The 23486-nt window shown below is 38.2% G+C and overlaps 2 protein-coding genes across 3 annotated transcripts in view; both read left to right on the top strand.

Moving 5' to 3' along the window:
- LOC128262268 (voltage-dependent calcium channel subunit alpha-2/delta-3) overlaps window positions 1-16108 on the top strand; it is a 42681-nt gene extending 26573 nt beyond the window's left edge. Inside the window, exons 5-17 of one of the 2 annotated variants that reach the window (XM_052996429.1) lie at window positions 7865-8341; window positions 9003-9284; window positions 9346-10053; window positions 10496-10709; window positions 10765-10970; window positions 11061-11290; window positions 11665-11697; window positions 11877-11981; window positions 12046-12307; window positions 12460-12939; window positions 13748-13903; window positions 13962-14118; window positions 14185-16108. In XM_052996429.1, the coding sequence (XP_052852389.1) occupies window positions 7865-8341; window positions 9003-9284; window positions 9346-10053; window positions 10496-10709; window positions 10765-10970; window positions 11061-11290; window positions 11665-11697; window positions 11877-11981; window positions 12046-12307; window positions 12460-12939; window positions 13748-13903; window positions 13962-14118; window positions 14185-14378 (3504 nt within the window). In that variant the 3' untranslated portion in view covers window positions 14379-16108. The remainder of the gene's footprint in view (window positions 1-7864; window positions 8342-9002; window positions 9285-9345; window positions 10054-10495; window positions 10710-10764; window positions 10971-11060; window positions 11291-11664; window positions 11698-11876; window positions 11982-12045; window positions 12308-12459; window positions 12940-13747; window positions 13904-13961; window positions 14119-14184) is intronic. The other variant, XM_052996430.1, reaches the window with a different exon arrangement.
- Window positions 1602-2242, top strand: LOC128262289 (uncharacterized). Its single transcript, XM_052996457.1, has one exon. The coding sequence runs from the start codon at window positions 1810-1812 to the stop codon at window positions 1990-1992; it is 183 nt and encodes a 60-aa protein (XP_052852417.1). The 5' UTR covers window positions 1602-1809; the 3' UTR covers window positions 1993-2242.
- Window positions 16109-23486: the final 7378 nt, after the last annotated feature.

Genomic DNA, 23486 nt, shown 5'->3' with positions numbered 1-23486 from the left:
TTTTATAAATCAGAAAAAAGAAGAGAAAAGTACAGTCTAAATGTTATTTTATTGAACAAAAAAATCAAACTATAATTGATCAGAGAAGTAAGAAAACCCAAAGTCTCAAGTCCAATGATCTTGGCCATAAAGTTTAGAAGGTATTTTCGATCCGTCCAAAGATAAAGATAGAGATAAAACCAAAAAAAGAAAGTAGAAAAGTGTCATTAATGAGGCCATTAAATGGGAGCTGTCATTTAAATGGCTTACTGTATTTCAAGCGAATCATTTTGATTGATTGGTTTGGAAAAGTGTCTCCTTAGCCAGCTTCCCCAGTTCTCCACATAAATAACATTGCCTGTGATTCCATCACACCGTCTAGCTTGTTGTTTCTGTCATTGCCTCATTCGTCTTCGATGTCAGGCCATTCATCTGCTGGAAAGTTTTCCCCTGGGCGAATTTCCTTAATGGTGAATTGTTTTATATGCCCTACTACATTAACTTTTCGCATCCATTTAATTTAATTATGAAATTATTTACAACTTGCTGCGAGTTCTGCGGCAATACAAACACAGTGAAGCCACTGCTTATCAATTAAATATAATAATCAACACATTGGGCGGGCCTGACTTTCACCATGGCCATGACGTCCAGTGCGTGGGTATACATAAATAATTGTTTATTATTTCCGCAAAATATCGATTAAATTCGTTTTGTGTCCGCCGTTTTTGTTTTGGTTTGTTTGGTCCTTACAAACGTTTTCTTGTGCACAGCACGCACTCATAAACCAATTGTACCCATGTTCCCTGCCTCCAGTAAGCCGAAGGTCCTTGGTCCTGACCAAAAACGCAAACGAAGCACCATTAATTAAAAACCAACCCACACGACAGTCGTGGCAACATCAAAAACAGCCAGCAACAAAATCTCCGATAGGCGAGACAAAAAGAAAATTGGGGACTACATAAGCATTTGTGGGATGAAACTTATATTATAATTTATATTATTATAAAAGTACCAAATAAATAAATAAACGAATTAATTAACTAATTAATAAATCAAACACGCGAATCGGACAGTGCTTATCTCTAAAACCAAAAAATTGGGACAAACAAAAGCTTAACACCTCAATACCAATACCAAAACCAAAAGCAAAAACCAAAGTTGTCTTAAAATAATCTATTCTAACATAATTTTGATAAATACATTTAATTCTAACATCTTTTTCAAAGTACTTACTTTATTGTCCTGTGTATTAAGTTATCAGTACTGAAAAAAAAACATATAATAAATTTTATTTTGTACAATCAATTGGGGCAATGCATACATATGCCTTGACTATATCTCACAAACATATGTGTGGGGATGAAATCTCTATTAGCAGAACTGGGGCAATGCCCACTTCATAATTGTCATATATTGATACAGGTTTTATGGCACTCTTGACCTAAAGTCGACTGACAAGCTTAGCTTGCCAGAGGCGTCGCTGAGTGGGAGAGACTGAAGAGTATTGCCGGCATTTCATTGGCATTAGAACAAAAAGTAAATATTGCTGTGAACCTGGAATATCACTTAATATGATAATGAGAAGCACATGTCAGTTCGTATTGGAAATTCCTCCAGTGAACAACGAGTTTTGAGCTGAGAGAGAGCTTTGCGATTCCATCAATTGTTGACTCGTTTCTGCCCTGGCAATTGATACCAGCGTAGTATTGCACTGCACTCGGTTGTGGGAATCTCCCGGCTCGATTATTTGAGCATATAATCTCGTTGCAAAGCTGAATTAAAACGGCAGTATATCTCCGCTGATTGCAACGAACACATCGATTGGAAATGGAATCGCATACCTTTGTCTTGCTGCTGCTCATTGGCTGCCTGATTGTTGGCTGTTGTGTGGCGGCACCTCAGGGCTGCAATGGCGGCTTCTATGCCAAAAACGGCAATTTGGTGCTCGATCTGAAGGACATACAAGGCCTGCTCAACTGTGTTAACAGGCAGCATCAACAACGCGGATAATCGTACATTAAGTTCTATAACAATACACTGTGCAATGACAAAAAAAACACGAAAAATGTCCAATAAAAACCTCTAAGCCAACCAACTATTGATGGTAATTGAAATTGGTGAGCCTGTTTGCCAATACACAACTGCTTATGCAGGTGAAGTGGTCATCGCACGCGCGTGTTGTATTAACAACATTGCTTATGTCAGATTTTATTAGCGCGCACATGTTGGGATAGAAAATAAATAAAAGCAGAAATAATAACTCGTTTTTTTGTTTACCAGAATATACATTCCCCTCTGTTCATTGTTTCTGCCAATTTAATCTTGGAAATGAATAATCGCATTAAAGATCGATTCAAATTTAATTTTTAAAAAAGACGTTGTCACCGAAAATAATTTGTAATAAAATGTTTCTTAAGCCTCCTTTTTTCTCAAACTGTAAAATCAATTACGTTTTTGGTGTTTTTTTTGTGATAGTTAATAATAAGAAATTTGGTAAAAAAAAAATAAAATCATTATTTTATTAAATTATTATTTGAATAGATTACGCTTTCTAATTTCAAGAAAACTAAATAAAGGTCATGCTGACTGAAACCATATACGAACAAAAATTGTTCACAGGTTTTTTTATAATTGATTTTAAATTATGTCTAAAGATGGATTTAAAAAAGGAATTTTTTTCTTAAATTTTTAGTAAATGCTTAAATTGGAACAAGAAAATGAGTATTGACTTGTCAAATGCCTCAACAAAATCAGGTGATACCTGATTAGGAAGTGTCTTTTTTTATTTAAACTAACTTTCTTAGACTCGTAGACTCGTAAGCTAACCACAATGTGTGGTACTTATACAACGGACTCTGGTCGGGAACTGCGAACCAAGTGCTATAGTATTTGGCGTCCAGATGGCCCCATTCGCCTGCCGACGACAATTTGCGCTCATGTCGAACATGAAAAATAATGAAAAGCAACTCGAGCGCGACCAGACGAGCACCTGCCTGCCCCCGCCCCTTTCACCATTCACCCATCGGCCTTCAGCTCTCCCCCCCGTAAACGTCACACTCAGCCCCACATATATGTGCACTCTCTTTTATGTACCATTGGCCTCGCATCACTCGGTTGGGCACCTGCAGGTTGCCCTTTGTTTGGTGCGGCATTAAAATGCTAATTGCCTGTAAACATAAAGGCAACTGCAGATGCCACAAATACACACACACACATGCATCACACACGCATCTCATTTTCCACTTTGTTCGGAGGCGTATGCGTAATAATTTGTACACCGCCACACTTCGATGGCAAATGTAGCAAACAACGTGCGGCAATCGCCGCTGCTAATTCGATTTCTATCAACGCCTGTCAATGCCGTTTTAACTGAGCTGTTGCCAATGCAACCTGAAACCTTTAAGGACTCTCCCGTCTCGTCCTGCACTCTCACTAATCGTGTCCTGTTGCTGACAACATTTATTTGCATTCGTTTGCAAGTTAAAATTGACTTTAAAATTGCATTTAATGGCACAGTCACGCCCCTGCACTCGCCGTCATTTATTTTCCACTAGTGTTGACAATTTTTCCTTTTTTTTATCGTGTTATTGTTATTATTTATTATTTCACTCATTGACTTGTATATTAAAATTTTATAAATTCATAACTATTTTTTTATTTATTTATTTAAAACAGAAGTAAACCAATTGAAATTAGTTATTTTAGCCATCTTTATTGATGTATTTCTCTGAATTCCATGTAAATTGGACAGAAATATATTTTGTAGTGTCGTTACGGTTCAAATGCATTTCAATATTAGAAACTGAACAAAATCAGCTCCATTTCCATAATCTTGTTTTTGGCAGACGAACAAAGCAAAAGTAGTAGTACTTAAGATCTTGAATTAATTTTTTATATTAATTTTTTTAATTAATTATGCAAACTGCTATGTACAAATTTAGAATATTGTATATTTAATCGGTTTTTCTGACAGATTTGTATTTTATTTGTTAAACATAGCTAGGCAGCACTGTTTTAAACAGTGTCTCTGCTCGGTTCGTTTTCCTTTTGGCCCACCACCCCACATACCCACTCCCACATCCTGTGCGCTGTTGACTCCTTTGCCATAATGCCACTTGCACTTTGACGTTGACATTGCGCGAGCGAGAGGGCAGACGCAGCTAGAGCGAGAGGGGACGATGGATGGTTGGATAGGGGACAAGAGTGTGTATGTATCGAGTATATTGGAAAGCTGTTCGGGTGTTTTAAATAGAAACATGCAGCAACGCGACAAAAAATGTCTTCACACTAAAAGCATTTGCCTTCCACTAAAAAAGACGAGAGAATGGAATCTTCAGAATGACAGCACACACATTTTTTGACACTTACTCTACGTTGTAATTGCAGTTGCGACAGATTTACGGATCTGGACATTAAATAGTACGACCCAATATGTGGGTAAAATCGATTTAAAGTTTTAAAATAAAAACGGTTGAATTTCAATGATAAGGAAATGTTTTTTGGTTTGTATTTTTTATTTGGTTTAATTTTTCAGTTCATGTCCTGACTTATTGCCAACCTAACTATGCAGTTACATTTAATATTGCTTGGTAAAAGCCTCACAGCTTTTTAATTTTGAGCTTAACAACAATGGATTCCAGTGAAGAATAAAAGAGCGAACCACATTGCAAAGTTACACTTTTACTGGGTAAGAAAGTGTTTATAATCCCCAAAGCAGACCGCATCAAATGCGAGTGTGAATGTGTCGTAGAAGCCCAGTCAGCCAGTCACACTTGTGGTTAAAAATACCCAACAGATTTGGCCAGGACAGACAGAGCAAAGCAGAACCGAGTCGACTTGTAGAGGACAGGTACTAGAACAGGTGCCACCCACTTAATGTCAGTCTGTTTGCCGCTGGGCTACTCATACTAATCAGAGGCTTACCTACAAAAGAACCCCCCCGAATATTTATCTGAACTCATATTAAAACGTAATATAAATTTCTTTTTCGGCTGCACAAGTTATTGCTCCAACATTTGGCACGTCCATTCAGATGGCAAATATATTGGGCGTCTGGCAAAGGGAAAAAAATCGCTGTGAAAGAATTGGTGGGAAAAGAAAAGTCAGAAATCGTAGCTTAAACACACATCTTGCATTATCCAGTGAGCAAAGTGAAAAAGGGGGGGGGCTGGGGGATGGAAAATCAGTCGGCTGGCTCTGGCTTTTCACTTGGCAAATGGTCAACGCGGGTTCGTTTTTCCCCAGCCGTTGCTTTTCTTTTTGCCCAGCACACTTTCAGGCTGTTGCTCCAGCCAACGCCCAGAGTCCTTATCCTTCTTGCGAACAAATTGCGTGCAAGTATCTGTATTTTGCTAATTCCAGCAAAACCCAGACACTGCACCGCTGACATTTGAGCAGTTCTCCTCAGTCTCAGTCGCAGTCTCAGTCGCAGTTTTGGTCTTCTAGAGCTCATTCCAGTGGCATTGCCATAGCCAGCCATCGTTGGCGTTGTCATTGTTGGCTTTTGAATGTTAAGATGTCGACAGCTGCACAGACGAGCGACAGGGAAGCCAGCTGGTGTCAACTGAGAATTGTGTGTGTCTGCGAGAGGGCATTGCTCAGGGTTGGGTCTGCAAGCCCAATCCCCATCCAAGTACCCATCCATGCAACCCTTTCTGCCTCGCAGACACCTCTAATTTTTTTTGTTTTTTTTCTTTCGCTTTTTGCACCCCCCTTCCTGTGCATTTCTTTTCTGTCAAGCTGCCTCGACCTTTCCATAAGTGCATAATATTGTAGCAAAAAAATTTACAACAAATATTTCATAATACACGGCCATGTTTTTTGTCTGCCGTTCGGTACCATGTTCCATCCCGAGTTCTGTTAGACAAAGCGACTACGCATGTTGGCAATTATTTACATGGCTATGACTTTGTTGGTCTTTGCGAAAAAACTGGGGTTTCAGATGAATAACATCTTATAGGGTGTTGTCATTCTTGGTGCAACAATTTCTCAGTACACTCAGTTGAGGAAACGTAAAGTTAAAAGACAAAATCAACCCCCAAAAATAATCATTAAAAAAGTTCATGCAATATTTTAAATTTAGAATGAAGTAAGTGTTTAGTAAAAATTATTCTAAGAGTATGTAACAATATATTTGTTATTACCCTCATACAGTTTAAGTCCCATTTTTCACAAACATAAATATTTAATCTGCTTTGTAACTTAAATTGTGAGTCATTCCTTGAACATATTTAAATAAAATATACTATCTAATGAAATTTGAAAGGATAATGAGAAAAGCGGTTATGTCCACTTTCATTTCTCAGCTCCAAAGGAGCCGACCAAATTGAATAACTACTTGCAAGCAACTTTATCTACTTTTTACCTGCCTTTGGGCCATGGCACAGAAGATTCGGCTGCAGCCAACCAAAGACTCGAAATCCGATAGAAACTTCCTTGCCATTTTCTCTTAGTCGCTCTAGTCGCTCACTTACCCCCAGTGTGATCCTTTCTATTGACTCACTTTCGGCAGTGTTTATTATTTAATGCCTTAACTAGCTCCCTACTCAACACTTTTTTGTGCAAACTTTAAGATTCCTTAACTAATTCGAGCTCTCGGAAAATGTGCAAATAACTTTGCCAGTTTGCAGATGAGGAGGGGATCATGGCCCACCTGGAGAGAAGTTTGCAGTGCAACAACTTTCTTTCCCACTCCCCAACTGGCATTCCCGCTCTTAAAAACTCCTCCCCTGCCATTTGTCTAAGCCGCTGACACATTCCCGTGGCACCAACGGCAGCCAATTTACATTGAAATCTTCTTCAGGCTCGGACTGGGCGTATATATGCCCCAGAGAACCAAGCTGAGGTTCAAGCATTTTTATTCTACTCTCCTGCTCTGCGTTCCCATTGTGCAAAAGTAGTTGAACTATTTCAATGCACCCACATGCAGCTTAGCTCGGCAGCCACTGCAGCATCTTCAGGTGCACTAAAGTTCACCCACCAAACACAATCCGTTCTTTTTCTTTCCCTGGTGGGAGAGGGGCGGTGGTTCGGGTGTGGGCGTGGCACCTCCCTCAGTGTCTATGACTGCAGGTGTTTGTCCTCCTTCGAAAGGAAGGGGGCTGCCCCCTTTGGCTCTAATTTCGCTGCAGCTAAAGTTCTTGTTTGCGTCTTATGAAAATGCATACTGTGGGCACCGAGCTAAACTTGTGAAGATAATTTGTGCGCCAACTTCGAAATACCTCCACAGCATCCCAGTGATTTGTTAAATTCCGGCTGGGTCGTAAATTGGAAACCAATTGAATATGCTAGCTGCTAAATCCCCCCATACACTTGGCCGTAATTATAATTAGGTTTATCAACCTTAAACAGAGTTAATATGAGTTAAATTGATTTTTAAATTTTAAATTAAATTTTGACAGTACAAAAATATGTTCACTGAAAATGTTTATTGGAATTTAAACGTAGTTTGTGTTCTAAAATTTATTGACTTTATCATCAAAGTTTTAATATACCTAAGATTAAAATTTAAGATTGAAAGGTATTTCAAAATTAAGTACATAAGAGTTTTATCCAAAAAGTATTCATCAATAATGCAAAACCAGAGCTGAGCTGAATTTCGAGCACTGTGCAAGGTCGATTTATCGCGCAGATATATCCCAGGGCCCTGGGCTTTGAATTATACTCCACATACACACGCCCAAGTTGAACCGAAAGTTTGCTAAAATAAGGCAAAACGAAGTAAGGCAAACTCTAGTGCTTTGTGCAATTTAAGTTGCAGCGAAGAGAATAAATTGCATAAAGCGCACAAACTTTTACAACTCCTATCCCATCACGCTGAAGAAATATTTAACCAGATTGATGGTGAGTGAGTGAGTAACCGAACAACTCCTTTTTTTTCCAGCGCCTGATGGACTCCGCGGAGCAGGCGGCCCTGTCGGAGCTGGAGGGCCAGGGTCAGGGGGAATCGCCCCTGGGGGGACAGCAGCAGCACTACGATGCCCGGCGTATCAACGAGTATAATGCCGATGGAAAGCTGGCGGACGGAGCCCGCCACATGGACATCCGGTTCATGCGGCGTTTCGAACGCCTGCCGGTCAATCTCAGTCTAAGCTCGATTCTGGTGCCGCACGGCGTCGACTTGGACGAGGCGGACGTTAAGTCGGCGCTGCAGTGGAGCGCCCACTTGGACCCGCTGTTCCAGAACAACTTAGAGCAAGATCCGGCCCTGTCGTGGCAGTACTTTGGCTCCTCCACAGGCTTCCTGCGCCGCTTCCCGGGCACCGCCTGGCCCCCGGAGGGCTCCAAGGGCAGCAAGCTCATCCACGACTTCCGCGCCCACAATTGGTTCGTCCAGGCCGCCTCCTCGCCAAAGGATATTGTGAGTATTTCGTTTTCGTCTGATATTAATATCACCCAGTCACCAATTGCAATTAAACACCATTAATGTTTCACTTACACATATAAAAAACTTTAATTGACTTCAAAATGTTATATAATATTTAAATGAAACGTTAAATCATAATATTTAATACAATGCATAATAAAGTGCATGATTTAATATTTAAAGGCTTCATATTATGTGAAAATTATTAGATCTAAAATAGTTTCTATTTGATTAAGATGAATGACTGATAATTTAAATATGGTTACATTTATGTTTTTAAATTTTCAGATATAAAAAAAATTTCAATAATAGTCAAATACAAATTTGTAAAAATTTTTAATAATTTTTATATTTAAGATAACGAAAAATAGCAATGGATGAAAATTAAAACGAAAGATATTGAGTATTGAAATTGAGTACAAATTATTTGTTTTTTTTTAATTTGATCGTTATATACAAAACAAAAATCTAACATGAGAAATCAGAATGTTTAAAAAAGGCAAAATAAGTTAAATTTAATAAATTATTTAAAACAACAAAGAAATATAATCATTATCATTTTAATGAATTTATATAATTTATTAGATGTGCCTTCCTAGAGATATTTCTTGTATGTAAAATAAACTGAATTAATTTTTCGTCCTCCCCTCATTAGATGATTCTCCTGGATGCATCGTCGAGCATGACAGAGAAGTCCTTTGACCTGGGCATGGCCACCGCCTTCAACATACTGGACACCCTGGGCGAAGACGACTTCGTGAATCTCATCACCTTTTCGGAGGTGGTGAAAACTCCCGTGCCGTGCTTCAAGGATCGCATGGTTCGAGCCACACCCGACAACATACAGGAGATCAAGTCCGCTGTCAAGGCCATCAAGCTGCAGGATACGGCTAACTTTACGGCAGGTCTGGAGTACGCCTTCAGTTTGCTGCACAAGGTAAGATACCAACATGCCAAAAAATGAGAGAAAATGTGATAGTTCCCATCATTTATTCTAGTACAATCAATCTGGGGCCGGAAGTCAGTGCAACCAGGCCATTATGCTGATCACGGAGAGCACTTCGGAGTCGCACAAGGATGTGATCAAGCAGTACAACTGGCCACACATGCCCGTCCGCATCTTCACCTACTTGATCGGCAGCGATTCCGGCAGTCGGAGCAATCTGCACGACATGGCCTGCTCGAACAAGGGCTTCTTTGTCCAGATCAACGACTACGACGAGGCCCGCCGCAAGGTGATCGACTATGCCCTGGTAATGGCCCGTCCGATGATCATGTACCAGGCCGACCATCCGGTCCACTGGAGTCCGGTATTTGTGGCCGGCAAGTCGGGCGGACTGGGCCGCGACTCGGAGTACCAGCGTCGCCTGGTGACGACAGTTTCAACTCCGGTCTTCGATAGACGAAACCATTCGGTGCGCGTGGCCAATCTGCTGGGCGTGGTGGGCACCGATGTGCCCATCGAGGAGATCCGTAAGGTGATCCCCCAGCACAAGCTGGGACCGAATGGCTATTCCTTTATCGTGGATAACAACGGGCGAGTGCTCTACCACCCGGATCTGCGGCCCCTGGGCGATGCCAACCAGTATATCGACCAGCTGAAGCCCAAGTACGCGTCGGTCGACATCACGGAGTTGGAACTGCCGGAGACGGAGTTCGGCAATAATAACGAAATCATCGAAATAAACAAGAATCTGCTGAACGAGGTGGGTTGGCTTTATACTATATATTCGACTTAATATTTCCACAGAATGCATTTTCAAAATCAATAACATATATTTCACAAGCAAAATTTAATGTTGTACATATAAATGTTACTTTTACAAAATTATGATGTCTTTATATGCATTTTGTAATGTGTACTTTTAGGCGGCCAATTATTACTGGCTTGTTTTACAATTACAGCCTACATGTATTTTAAAAACTGTTTTCAATACTTTCATTAATGTTAATATTTGATGAAGCACAGTGTAGTCTTGTTAATTAAGACATCAATATCTTAAAATCTTTTTAAAGACTAATACAAATTTTAGATAAAACCACCTTTCAGGCTCAAATGTATTTCAATTTGGTTACCAGTAAAACAAAATAAAGTAACCTATATTTTTCATAACTTTAATAATACTCTATTAACTCTTCTTTTGATAGATGCGCGGTGATATGATAAAACCTAAGGAGGGCGAGACGGAGTTCACCGTGATGAACCACTACGATGACTCCAAGAGAGTGTCCACCAGAACGCATCGCTACTTCTACGGTCCCATCGAGGATACACCATTCACACTGGCTATTGTGCTCCCGGAAAAATACGGTAGCCATGAGTTTGTCTCCCAGCAGGAGATTCGGCATTCGCGTAACAATGGTGAGTTCACTTAATATCTTCTATTTACCTCTAGTTTAATAACATATTTTTGCAGTTACCGAATACTTTAAGGGGGACAACTGGCGCGTACACCCCGACTGGGTGTATTGCGAGTACAATAGCGTCAGTGATCTGGAGAAGGAACGGGAGAGCTCCGGCGAGTACTCCTCGCGCGATCAGGAGCCCAGTTTCGGGTCGCCAGAGGAGCAGGTATTGCACTTTCTGTCTCGCGCCGGACGCCCTGGTTGGAAGTGGATGTCGGTAAGCAATCTGACTTGGGAGATGAATACCCACAAGTAGCTTATCCTATCCAGACAGTTCGGTAATCCCGGTATTGTATTCCCATATCAGGTTCGACCCAAGTCGCCGCAGCCACATCACAACATGCACAGTGGCTCCAACGGCAATTCGCCCGGATCGAGCCACTTTGGATCGCAGCACTCAAACTCTCAGGGATCTCGCAAGGCTGAGCCCTACTTCTGCGATCGAACCCTCATCCAGAGCTTGGTGCGCGATGCCATGGTGACCGATGGACTGGACAGGAACACGACTGGATCCTCCAGTGGCAAGGAGGATAAGCAGTAAGTTTAACGATAGATTGTCCAAATATTATTATTTTAGTTTGATTTTGTAAAACAAACCACACATAGCTTAGAATTTGAACTTCTTTTTGAAATTTTGTTTTTAAATAATTTTTAGTGTTTATTTTAGCAACTATTATACCTTTTTTCTTTAAAAATTTTACTAAAGCACCAAAACCATTTTCTCTCCGCATATATTTTCCTCACTCTATTTCTTTGATGGCAAATACTTTTTTCTTTTATGCTAATACTCTGCACTTTCACCTGAATAACCATAATGCAAAAATATTTTTTCCCTATGCAAATAATTTTAAAATGATTATTTGAAAAAATGCAACTGATACGCACCAATCTTATATAAATAATTTCTATAGTCCAATCGCCACATTGATGGCAATTCTTAAGAGGTAAATCAAAGAGTAATTTGATTGAATTGGAGTAGAATTGAACAATGCAATCGCTTTAGAGGACCAGTCGCACGGAGAGGCTTGAACGACCATCCCCTAGAAATATCTTGCGCTGGCCCCAAATTACTAATAACTTGCCAATTCCAGAGGTCTAATTTGTATTTATTTTTAATTCCTAGGCAAGGCTATCAGAAGTTTGTGGTTGCCACTTCGTTTGTGGCCACGAGATCGGGTCTTCTCCGGTGGATTGATCACGTCAAGCGACCCGAGGATACACCCGAGCCGTAAGTTTTAAAGCTGATGATTTTGGGAAATTTATTAACCATTTATTTCGGTTTCATATAACAGTCACTTTAGCGAAGATAATGTAAGAGCCATGGATACTTCCTGGTACAAGCGAGCCATAGATCAGCACTCCGTGGAACCGGACAGTTTTGTGTACAGTGTACCCTTTGGTTCGGGCTATGCCATCAAATCGAATGCCACCCTGGTGACCGCCTCACATGCCATATTTGTGGAGCATCGGGGTCACAAAGCTCCAGCGGGGGTTGTGGGTCTCCAGTTTCAGCACGATTCCCTAGCGAAACATTTTATTAACATCACCTCTGCCGTAAGTGTGATAAAAGTTACATAGCCTTCGCAAAAATCACTATTTGTTATAAAGTTTATTGCTTGAGAAGTTTTTTAAAAATATAAATGTTATTTCTTTTTAATTCTAGACTTAAAATATCAAACATTTTACTAAATCCTCATCTATTTTAGTGCACCGGAATGACGGGCTGCAAGAGGACCTGCGCATCGGACAATCTCGACTGCTATGTTTTGGACAACAGCGGATTCGTGATCATATCCGAAGAGATGGAGCACACGGGCAAGTTTTTCGGTCAAATCGATGGCACCATTATGGACTCCTTGGTCCAGGATCGGATCTACAAAAGGGTAACGGTCAACGACTATCAGGGTGTCTGTTCCGATGCGGACAATCCCTATACGGCGGCAGGTGGCATTTTGCAGCCAAATCGACTGGGCTCCTGGTTCTTCAACCATCTTTTGGCCCTGAGTGCCACTTGGTTGTCCTTTATGCCAGCCTCATTGCGAGCCTGGCCACAAGAGGAGTATACCTACGACAACGAGGATGTTGTGTTTGTCGACAACAATTACTCTGACGAATACGAGTTCGGAAATGAATACAACATGCAAGTGGATCAGGAAATGGATGAGTTCTTCACCACTGCTGATGTGGTAAGTGTGGGAACTAAATTAAAGACTCGTATTCACTCTGAAAACAAAATTTGTTAACTGTAACATTTTATAATTTGAGAAATAATTACCTAAATAACTTTTTAAAGCTTTATGGCTACCAATTTAGACCAAATTATTTTTTTTGGTCAATTTTTCAAATTTTTGCAAAAAATTATATCAAAAATGCAAAAATTTGTGGTGATTTTGATGGCTATACCTCTAATTTTGGCCAAGTTACAACAAAAGGACGCTTTAGGAATTTTTTATTTGACATATCTCCATAAACCCAAAAAAGCACCTACAAAATCGGTTTTTGTATCAAAACCTTGGGAAAAAATGGTCACCAGATGGAATGTCATACACTGGCGAATTCGTTATCAAATTGCCAATCAAATTGCATTCACAGTTAAAAATTTTTCCATTTTTAAAATTTTCACAAAAAATAATGATGTATCCCCTTATCAAAAATGCAAAAATTTGTCAGAAAATTAATTTTTCAGAAAATTTATTTTGAAAAATCGGTTTTTCCATCAAAACCAAATTAATTGCTCTAACCCGCTTGAGGATGGGTAGAGTAGGTCGCCAGCTGTTCAAAACTGTCTTTCTTATGGCTATACCTCCAGTTTTGGCCAAGTTACAACAAATGGCCAAAATGTTTGCAACAGAAAGTTTTTATGGTTACCTCCTTCAACAGAATTTAAAAATATTGATCAAATGGTTATACCTTAACAACATCTATGAGGGCTTTTTTACAACAGAAACAATGAAGAAATGGAATTACAGTTTTAAAAATTCTTTTCTGTTTTAGGAGTATACGACGCCACCGCCTAGGCAACATAAGCCCCACGTGGGACCCCGATTTTCACCGGACCCGCAAAATGCCAGACGCTGCGACCTGCGCACGGATCTCTACATGCTTCAGCCGGAGCGACTCAATCAGGGTGGTCAGAACAATCCACTCAAGGTGGGTGCCAACCGAAAGAGGAAAACTGATCAGTCATTAATATCGAAACTGTTTTTAGGGTAAACTAACCAACTGTCATGTATCTGGATGCGAGCGTCCATTCAGCGTCCAGAAGATCCCGCACAGCAATCTGATCCTGTTGGTGGTGGACACTTTGTGTCCGTGTGGATCCAAGCAACTGGACATCGAGCCCTTGGAGGAGGCGGGTGTTATCGGTGGGTATTGTTTAGATATATATGAAGAAAACCTATATGAATACCAATCTTTTATTTGGTTTCCAGGAGCCTGCAGTACGCGACGTCAGGGACAGGAGCAGGAGTCGCGTCGCCGGCCCAAAAAATGCATCAACTACCATCCCGAGGAGATCGAGATACAGCAATGTGGGCGTGGCAGCACCTTGCTGCACATGTCCGGCTCGGTGATTGTGGCCCATCTCCTGATGGTCACCGTGACCTTTGTGCTGGCCAATGCGTGATATGAGCACTAAATGAGTATTGAGAATTAGGTTTGCACCATTTTTGTGTCGAAAACAATAAGCGAATGATTCCCTAGAGGGCTCGAACATTTCTTTTGATCGAAAGAAATACGCAGTTTGAGTTTGTTGATTTATATGGAGATGGAAGCTGTGGTCTACCACTTGCCACTACATGAGGTAAAAAGAAAAAGCAAATATTCATTAGAAGATTCGTAAAATGAGCAACGTTATACAGATAATACTAACGAGTTTATATCCCTATGTTTGTAGACAATAATTTGCTGGAAAATATTTTGATTAAAAATTAGAAGAAACTATAGCTAAACATGAATTTTGTATGTATGCGTGCGATAAGAATAGCATTTAAAACTAAATTGTTTAGTCAAGTATTCTAGAGCGAGCTTTGTTTACCATTTATTAAAGTGAATAATTTCCTCCTTAATATAAATTAAGGCATGCAAAAGTAAAAGACAGTGCAAAAATCATGAACTGAATGTAATAGTGAGGGAAAAACAGTTATCAGTCGAATTATGTAAATAGTATCAGAAAATATTCAAAATGAGCAAAATTCCTACCGATAAATAATTCGTTTTTTCCTGTTTTCTAACGTACAACTTTAATACTAAATAAATGGAGTTACTTTTGCACTCAACTGCGTACGCACAAATATCAAAAGTATTATTTTACAACCAAACAAAATCGAATTCACTGAACAAATGGAAGACTTGAAATACCCGACAGCAATGTAAAAACAACAAAAGCACACAAAAAACAAAAATAAAAATAAAAACAGAACAATGATACAGACAGTTCATATCTTATATGTACATGGTTGACATCCAATTTTGAACAGAATCAAGAAAAACGAAAGCAAAAAAAAAACAAGTTAGTTGTTAAATAAATATTTGATTAGTTTTGCAGAAAATAAACAAAAAAAACAAAGTGGAAAAAGAATAATAATTTATTTTATATACATTTTTATACAAACCTCATTCATACAAAAAGATGCGAAAGGCGAAAACAAAACCGATTAACTAGAGTAATCGTCCCATTAATTTTTTGACTATAACCGTATGTTCTTTGGGTTTATTCATTTATTAGTCCTACATAGAAATTTACATATCTATTGGAGTTCTTTTCTAAACTAACAAACGAAACTATTTAAAATATAAAAAAACCATTACATAAAACACTTACATATTCACACCGACACTCAATCTCACTCACTCTAAACACACAAAAACACACCTACAAACATATACAAAATATAAAGAAAGAATATTTTCTGTGTCTTAAACTTGTATAAAAAATGTCTTCCATTAAAAATACTTAACGAAAAAGAAAAATGCAAGCAAAGTAAAACAATTTATAAATCAATAACTACTAATTAACTTAAACTAAAAAATACGATTATATAAGGAAATATATATTAAAACATTTAACTCGAAAGTCATTAACCAAGCATAAACAATTTCAAAAGTTTCGTTCTGCGTCGCGAGTCCAGCTTTAAGCGGGAAGTGGTCAGAGGAAACCCAAAAAAAAAACGGAAATAAAAATTCTTACACCCATTAGAAGGTTAGATAATGTAGTTAGTTAGGGCTGGATAATGAACAGTACCGGCAGGAAGAAGAGCATGCAAAGGGCGGATCCATACAAGCATTAGATGAAATATTAGCAGAATATTTAATATATAGTAAATATATATGTAATAAACCTAATTTAACACACAACTTAAACCGAGTAATCAATTGTAAGTTGTAAGTTATAAGAGCTGTTTGTTAAACGATGACGATGACGATGTCGATTGATTGGACGATAGTGCAGGGCGAGGGTGGTGCTTACGCGTAATCTGAGCTGGAGTGTGTGCATGATTGGGTGGGTGTTTGTGTGTGTGCATGGCTGGGGATCTTGACTGACTTTAAGTGGCGTGGGTGGGAATGTGTGAGATAAGACAATGGATATACCTGGTAGGCCACCGAAGGCAGAACACAATATACACACCGTACAGTTAAGATCGCTATCCAATATTTTCCCCCTGTATCCCTCACTCTGCCGGTATCTTCGGCTACATTCTCACTCACTCCTCTTCTCCACAAACCCACTGTAAAATGGCATTCCATTTCTTCGCATAACTTCAACTCGAAAATAATAAACATATTTATATATTCAACTTTTTTGCAAAACAATTCCATATCAAGGTAAAAAAAATTAAAACGAAAATAAAACTTTACTGAAGTATATAATAGTATAATAACGTTCTGCAAGATTTTCTATGTTTGTTTATTTTTATAAGGAAATCAAATGTTTGTATGTGTAGTCCATAATTTTCTAAAGGCATATGAATATATTGAAAAAAACGAATGAAATGTTTATTGGTCTTAATGGAATGAAACAAAATGAGAAACCAATTAAATCTACCATTATTAACTTACGAATTAAATCAAATTTTTGACAATGCGATTTTTGCTTTTTGGAAATCGTGCTTTTTGCTAAAACAAAACCACAAAAAAAGGAAAACAAAATGAACTATTATTAAAATATGAACACACTTTTGCTCTCTATAAACCCTATATACAAGCATCTTTCTATATGGAACATTGATATAAAGCCATCCGAAACAAAACTACAAAAAATTAAGTATATAGAACATGTAATAAAACGATCCCTTAAATAACTCTTCACTCTCTTCACACATTTATTCAGAGAAAAGAATAAACCCCCCAAAAGTTTGTAAATCCTAATTTGCTGCTTTTTGTTTGGTTTCATTTTGTAGTTTTTTATTGTTTAATTCAATAATTAAATTGAGACCGAATTATCATAATAGAAAACAAATGACAAATTAGCATTCATGTAAAATTAAAAAAAACAGTTACTGACTAAAACGATATTTGGAACTGACGTCATTCTATCAAGTAATATTCAACGTAAATAAATTCTGTTATTGCTGTCAAACACATTTAAATAACAAAAACTAAAGTAAAACAACTTTTAAATTGTGAGAAAAATTGTTGTTTCATTAAATTTGTCATTATGAGATTTGAAATTATAAATGTTTAAAGAAAAGCAAAACAGTATGGAATACATATAAATACGTACACACATGTAAGTCATATACATTCTGTATATTCCAGAGGCCCCCAAAAAGGATACTAATAAATATCGAAATTGTTCGAACTTGCTTCTAATTTGGATAAAAGAAAAGATTATCTTTTGTTCAACAAGAAAACACACACTAACATACGCTCACTAACGACACACACATACACCTATAGACAAAACTTATGTTATTTTGTACGAAAAGTCTACAATGAATTTCGAGAAATAGTTTTAAAGAAGGGAAACTATTAAAATTTAGTCAAAGTAAAAAACATATTTGCGAAAAGCCTAATTGTTAAGTGAAAAAACCGGAAAAATAAACCGCATACTTACATAAATTAATTATAAATTAATATAAACTTGCTCATTATTCTAATTACAAACTGGAAATTATAAGTAAATGGTATACATAAATAATATAATTAAAACCAAGTTAAGATTCAACATTAAACAGGAAGATGAACAACTAAAAATATTATAAATACATAATATGAACGAAGAAACAGAAAAAAAGTATAAGAAAACAAAGAATGAAGAAATAAATGACAAAAGGTATTATAAAATAATTTACGCTGTCTTTTTAATGGCCGTGGTTTTTCAATTAAAAAGGGGATCGTTACAATTATCGTCAATTATTATAACTATAGGTGAGAGCACCGTAATCAATAGGATTAATAATTATTATATTTATTTATATTATATATAAATAAAAATGTATAATTTGTTTGTTGAACTTCATAATGACAGTTGGATGCGCCCTTGCCAGACAGACAGAAAACATTCGTCCTGCAAGCTTAAATCCTTAAAAAAGCTTTCCCGACAACCTACGTTTAGTATTTAATCTAGACGTGCAGATGGCGCCAGTGTATAGTTTTTTACCCAAGCCAGATATATTCCACCCAAAAGCCAAACAACTGCACCGAATCAAACTGCATGGGTAGCATCATTAATGACCTCCTGCACTTCCGGTGGGCAATTACGCATCGCAAACACAAATCAAATGCCCAAATTGCGATATGGAAGTCTGCTCTCGTGGCACGTGATCCTTCCCCAAGGATAAGCGCCAGCTATAAATTGCGTAATCAAATAAATTTGACAAAACAATTTAACTTATTTATAAAGCCTTACATACATATGCAAACAACACATATAAGCCGAAGGGAAACTTTTTGGCCAAACAAAGCGGCCTGAATCTGCGGAGAATATTTACACTTTATGTACTGTCAACAAAATTCAAATCAAATAAACTATAAATGTTCGTGGGACTGGGACTTCAACTTCAGCTTAAGTTGGCTGCCGTTGTGTTTGAATTCATGCTGAAATCATTTTCCTGTTACTTGTCATTAATTCGACCCTTCGTGCATATTGTTATTCCTGTCATTATTACGCCGTATTGTTGTTATTTCAGCTCTGTGCGTCGAGCCGTTAAATTAGCCGCTTATCAATTATGTATTTGAATTTAATTGGCCAACTAGAAGGCTCCCGGGACCCGTTGGCATGCCTGAACCTGGATTAAGCTTCACACAGATTTGCCATTGAAAAAAAAAAATGTGCTTGTAAATTAGTAAAATTTTATTGCATAAATAAAACGTATGCTCTGATTGGGAAGTTAACTTTTAGATAAATATCTGACGCATTTCAGTCTGTCAAATGAAGGCTTATTCGGTAACAAAAAGAGTTTGGGGAATTATTATTTCAGGACTTTTTTGTGTGTGCGGCTGCAATTGAATTTTGTGTGATTTTGGTTATTTGTCGTGGTTATTTGCTCGACACAGGGCCAGGCAGTCTGATTTATTCATTAAATAATGTGTGGGAAATCCCCTTTGGCTCTTTGCCCACCCTTCGACTGCTTCCTCATGCGTCATGATTTTCTACAAATAAATTGATTTCAGTTTTCAACATTAATTTAATAGTTGTTGTTATGGGTTGGCCCAGTGGTTCGGCCAGTGTTTTCATTGTTATTGCAATTGGCCTTGTTTGCTGGGATCTGTTGCTGCTGATGGTTACATTTTGTAATTTCATTTCGCATGGCTCCGCGGATTCCGGCAATTGAGCATTATGCAATGCATTTACATATATGCATAAAATCGTTTAATTGCAATTCAGGGGATTTCTTTTTTTTCATTTTTATTTCCATTTCGATTTTGGTTTTATTTGTTTGTGTATTGTTTGTGACCAATTTGCAGCAGCATTCCGCCATTTTGCGTTCGCATCAGCATTCCTTACCACTGGCCACCAAGGTTGGTTGATATTTCTGACGATCCTGCACATGATCGTAAACCAAGTTAAAATTTCCATTTACAATTTTAACGACGCTCGTCGTTAATAAAGCATAATTTGTTGACCTCAGAACTCTCAGTTCTCCCAGTGCTCCCAGTACAGTGCCAGTCATAATTCTGCCCACAGTTTTGCTGTGGCTTCTGCGGATTGCTTTCGCTTTTGTTGTGCCAACCGCTAAAAGCAATTTGCATTTGCATTTGTTTATGGTTGAGTCCCTGCTTTTGGCGTTAATTTGACGTATTTGGCTAAGCAAATGGAGCTGATGGGATTACTTAATCAAGAGGGCTTTTTGGATGCCGGGATGCCTGATAAATTCATACACTGAAATATACAACTATTTAAAAAAAGGATAATTTGAACGGTTATTAATTTGAATAGTCTCAATTGTTTTTTTTTAACCATTACCCACTAGGATGTATAACTTAAAGCACTTTCATTCTAATAAAAACCAAAAATAAAATGTTGTGACATAATATTAATTAATATATTGTTAATTATATTAATATGATTATTTAAATTTTATTTTCTTTTTTTTGTACAAATTTAGTGATTGCCGATAAATTAAGTTGTTGCGACTTTCTAAAATGTTCTTTTTTCCAATAATGTTCTTTGAGGTTTAGAAATACCGAGATGTCTCTCGGGTAATTTCAATAAAAGATCAAACTTATTACTTAACTCCTTTGTCCCCACACCATAGAGACTCAAACTTTTTCCCTTCCCTGCCATCTTGGCATGCCTCGAGGGGACCGAAAACAATTTAATCAATCACCCCGCAACTATATAAAAAGGCACAAATCTGGCGAAAGAATAACCTGTTTGACTTCCGAAAGTTCCATTGCGTAAATTGATAAATCCTTTAATGTTTCGCCAACACACACGAAGGACCTAGAAACCAGAGAATGCTAAAGGGTATATCTGTACAGCAGAGCGTGACACAATGGCATACTCACCCACACACGGGGGAATCGGGGATATTGGGAGAAATCAACTTTCGATTTCGTTGAAATAAATCCACTTTACAGATTGAGACGACAGTGGGACGTGAGGACATGGGGGAATTTCAATTCCTTCTAAGCACGACGTTGGGGACAAACTCATTGAACGGAGGCAAAGACAATATACGTGCACTGCGGCACAGCTGCGCTCAAAAGACTAGCTCTTAGAATTTAAGACATGGTGTACAAAAGCTTTGTGCTATTGAATAAACTTTTCTTTATAAAATAATTTTATTGCTGGTATTTTTATTACCAGTAATTATATTAAAAATATATGAATAAATAATAAATTGGAGGTTATTAAACAATTTTACTATATATAACGTTTTGTGTAATAACTGTTTTTAGTACAATTATATTATTACTGCGTTAAATGCGGCTATTAATGGCGATTTATTTGTTACTCAATTGATAAAAATGTATATAACAATATAATGGTAACAAATAAAAACGCTAATGTTATGACAAAAGCTGTATGCATATGGAGATAGCAGGATGTCGGATTCAAATAATTGAATTCATCAAAGTTAACTCGCACAATTGCGAAGTGCTTGGGCTACAGCCACCGCCAATGCCTCAAGCTCTTGGGGATTGTGGCCCCGATTTCCCCTTTACATTTGTTCGGGCTTAGTTCTGTAAACTTTGCCCCTGCAAGGGGGTTTCCTTTGATGACGAGAACAGCGGCTAAATTCGCTAAAAGAATGGCGCACAAAAAGATTTGCGAATTGACAAAGTGCAAGTAGGTCTTAGAGCACGAACATGGCAAATGAACGGGTAGGCAGCACGGCACCTCATAAGCGAGCACGTGTGTGAGCTGGCTGTGGCTGTGGGTGTGCGAATAGCGAGTGCCTTTAAGGACATCGCCAGGCAGGCAGCAGGCAACGAAAGACACAATCGCACACACAGCGACAAACAACTCGAAAATCCATGTCAGTGTCACGTAGCTGAGTGTGCCCAAAACAGGAACAATACAATAACAACAGCAACACCAACGGCAGCCAAAAGCAGCAACAAAGCCAGATAAAACAACAACGAGGGTGCTCGAGACGATAAAGAAACGGATACTGTCAATATGACTAAACCTAGATACACTAATAGATTTTTGGAGAACAAGGACAAAGCCTATATATACTAATAGATTTTTGGAGAGCATGGACTAACTTATTGATATCTGTTGAAATGGGAGCGGGAAAAGTTATTAAGGGACCTTAATCATTTAGCATAAATACTTCTAAGTACAATACAAGTAAATTAATTTAAAAATAAAGTCGTTGGGAAAATAAAATCGAAACTTAATTTAAGGGCTTCTAAATTTGAGATCTTTGCTAAATAAAAGTTAAGGATTCCTAAAATACTTTAACTAATGCATAGCTAAGTAAATAATACCAAATGATATTTCCTTGGGAATTGATGGATACCCCCAACTAAGCAAACACCCTACCAACCCCCTCGAGTAATTCCATGTACCTGAAGCTAAACACATCTGCATCATCTATTAAGGTTCTTACTTCATCTGCGTCCCCATCCTTGTACCAATTTCATGCCCTTCATTGTTTTTCCTGCTGATTGGTGTCTTTGTGTTATTTTTTCCCCGCTCAGTATCTTTATCTGTATCTGTATTTGTTTCTTTACCTGCCTCTCTCTCTCTCTCTATCTTGTTCATCACAGCATCTCAAGCTTCATTGGCATGCCCAGCGTCTCAAGAATATTTTCTACTCGCATTGCGTATACGCCACGTTGCTCGCTCCGTTGATTAAGTCGCTCCATGTTCTCCGTGTTTAATCAATTATGCGACGTTTGCAAATTAACGTTGCTGCTCGAGTTATTTTCGCTAATCACTGGAATACAATAAACATAAGCCTGACAACCCCCAGAGATGCCGCACTTCATTCAAAGAGTCCCGAATGGCTTACGGCGGTTTCAAGTGGTTTTATGGTTGCTGGACAATTTCCCCAGCCCCTTCCAGCCCGGTCATTTTTCATTCTGATGAAAATATTGATTTCGATTCTCTGTTTGGCCCGCCCCCCCTCCCCCCCTCCCCCCCTCCAACCCCCACCAGCGACGTGATGTTGATGTCTGTTTGTCAGTCTAACGATTGCTCCGTCAGTGGTTGCCTAGTCCTCAATGAAAACGGGAAACTTTTCCCGATTACATTCGTTTGCCCATCGAGCCATCAGCCCTCGTCCTTGTGCCCAGGCCCCCTCAAAGATTTATGAGTTGTCCGCCTCGGAGTCGGGGAGGCAAATGAAATATCGCCAGTGGGCAAATATTTGCGATGCGGAAGGCGCGTGATTCGATTCTGAAGCCAAACGCAACGAGGTGAGCTCCGGCGCCATGCTCCACGCTCCATTCTCCATTCTCCAAATCAATGGCCAAGCAACGAGTGCACCTGCGAAGCACAGTGGACTGAAAACGAATATTATGTGGTAGCCAGGAATAATAAATAGGATAGAAAATAAATACAGGCTATAAAACCTTCATAATTTTGACTAACACTTTGCCAATCAACCCAAACAATAATTTTTTAACTTCAAGTACATTTAACTTTAATTGTGTTTGAGGGTCAAACATTTAAGTTAAAAAAAAAACATCTCATGATTATAATTGTTAAAAAAGCACAAAAACATCTCAGACTTTTAAGTTTTATTAGAAAAAACTGTCATTAAATAAATTATTTGAAAAAAGGGATATCAAATAATTTATGAAATTATTAAAAAGGAATGAAAAATATGTTTTG

The sequence above is a fragment of the Drosophila gunungcola genome, unplaced genomic scaffold (assembly GCF_025200985.1).
Source record: "Drosophila gunungcola strain Sukarami unplaced genomic scaffold, Dgunungcola_SK_2 000001F, whole genome shotgun sequence".
NCBI lineage: Eukaryota > Metazoa > Arthropoda > Insecta > Diptera > Drosophilidae > Drosophila > Drosophila gunungcola.
The sequence above is the reverse complement of the archived record's forward strand: the minus strand, read 5'-3'. Positions and strand labels throughout refer to the sequence as shown.

Excerpts from the sequence above, each read along its gene's own strand:
- LOC128262289 (XM_052996457.1), top strand. The coding sequence starts at position 1,810 with ATGGAATCGCATACCTTTGTCTTGCTGCTGCTCATTGGCTGCCTGATT.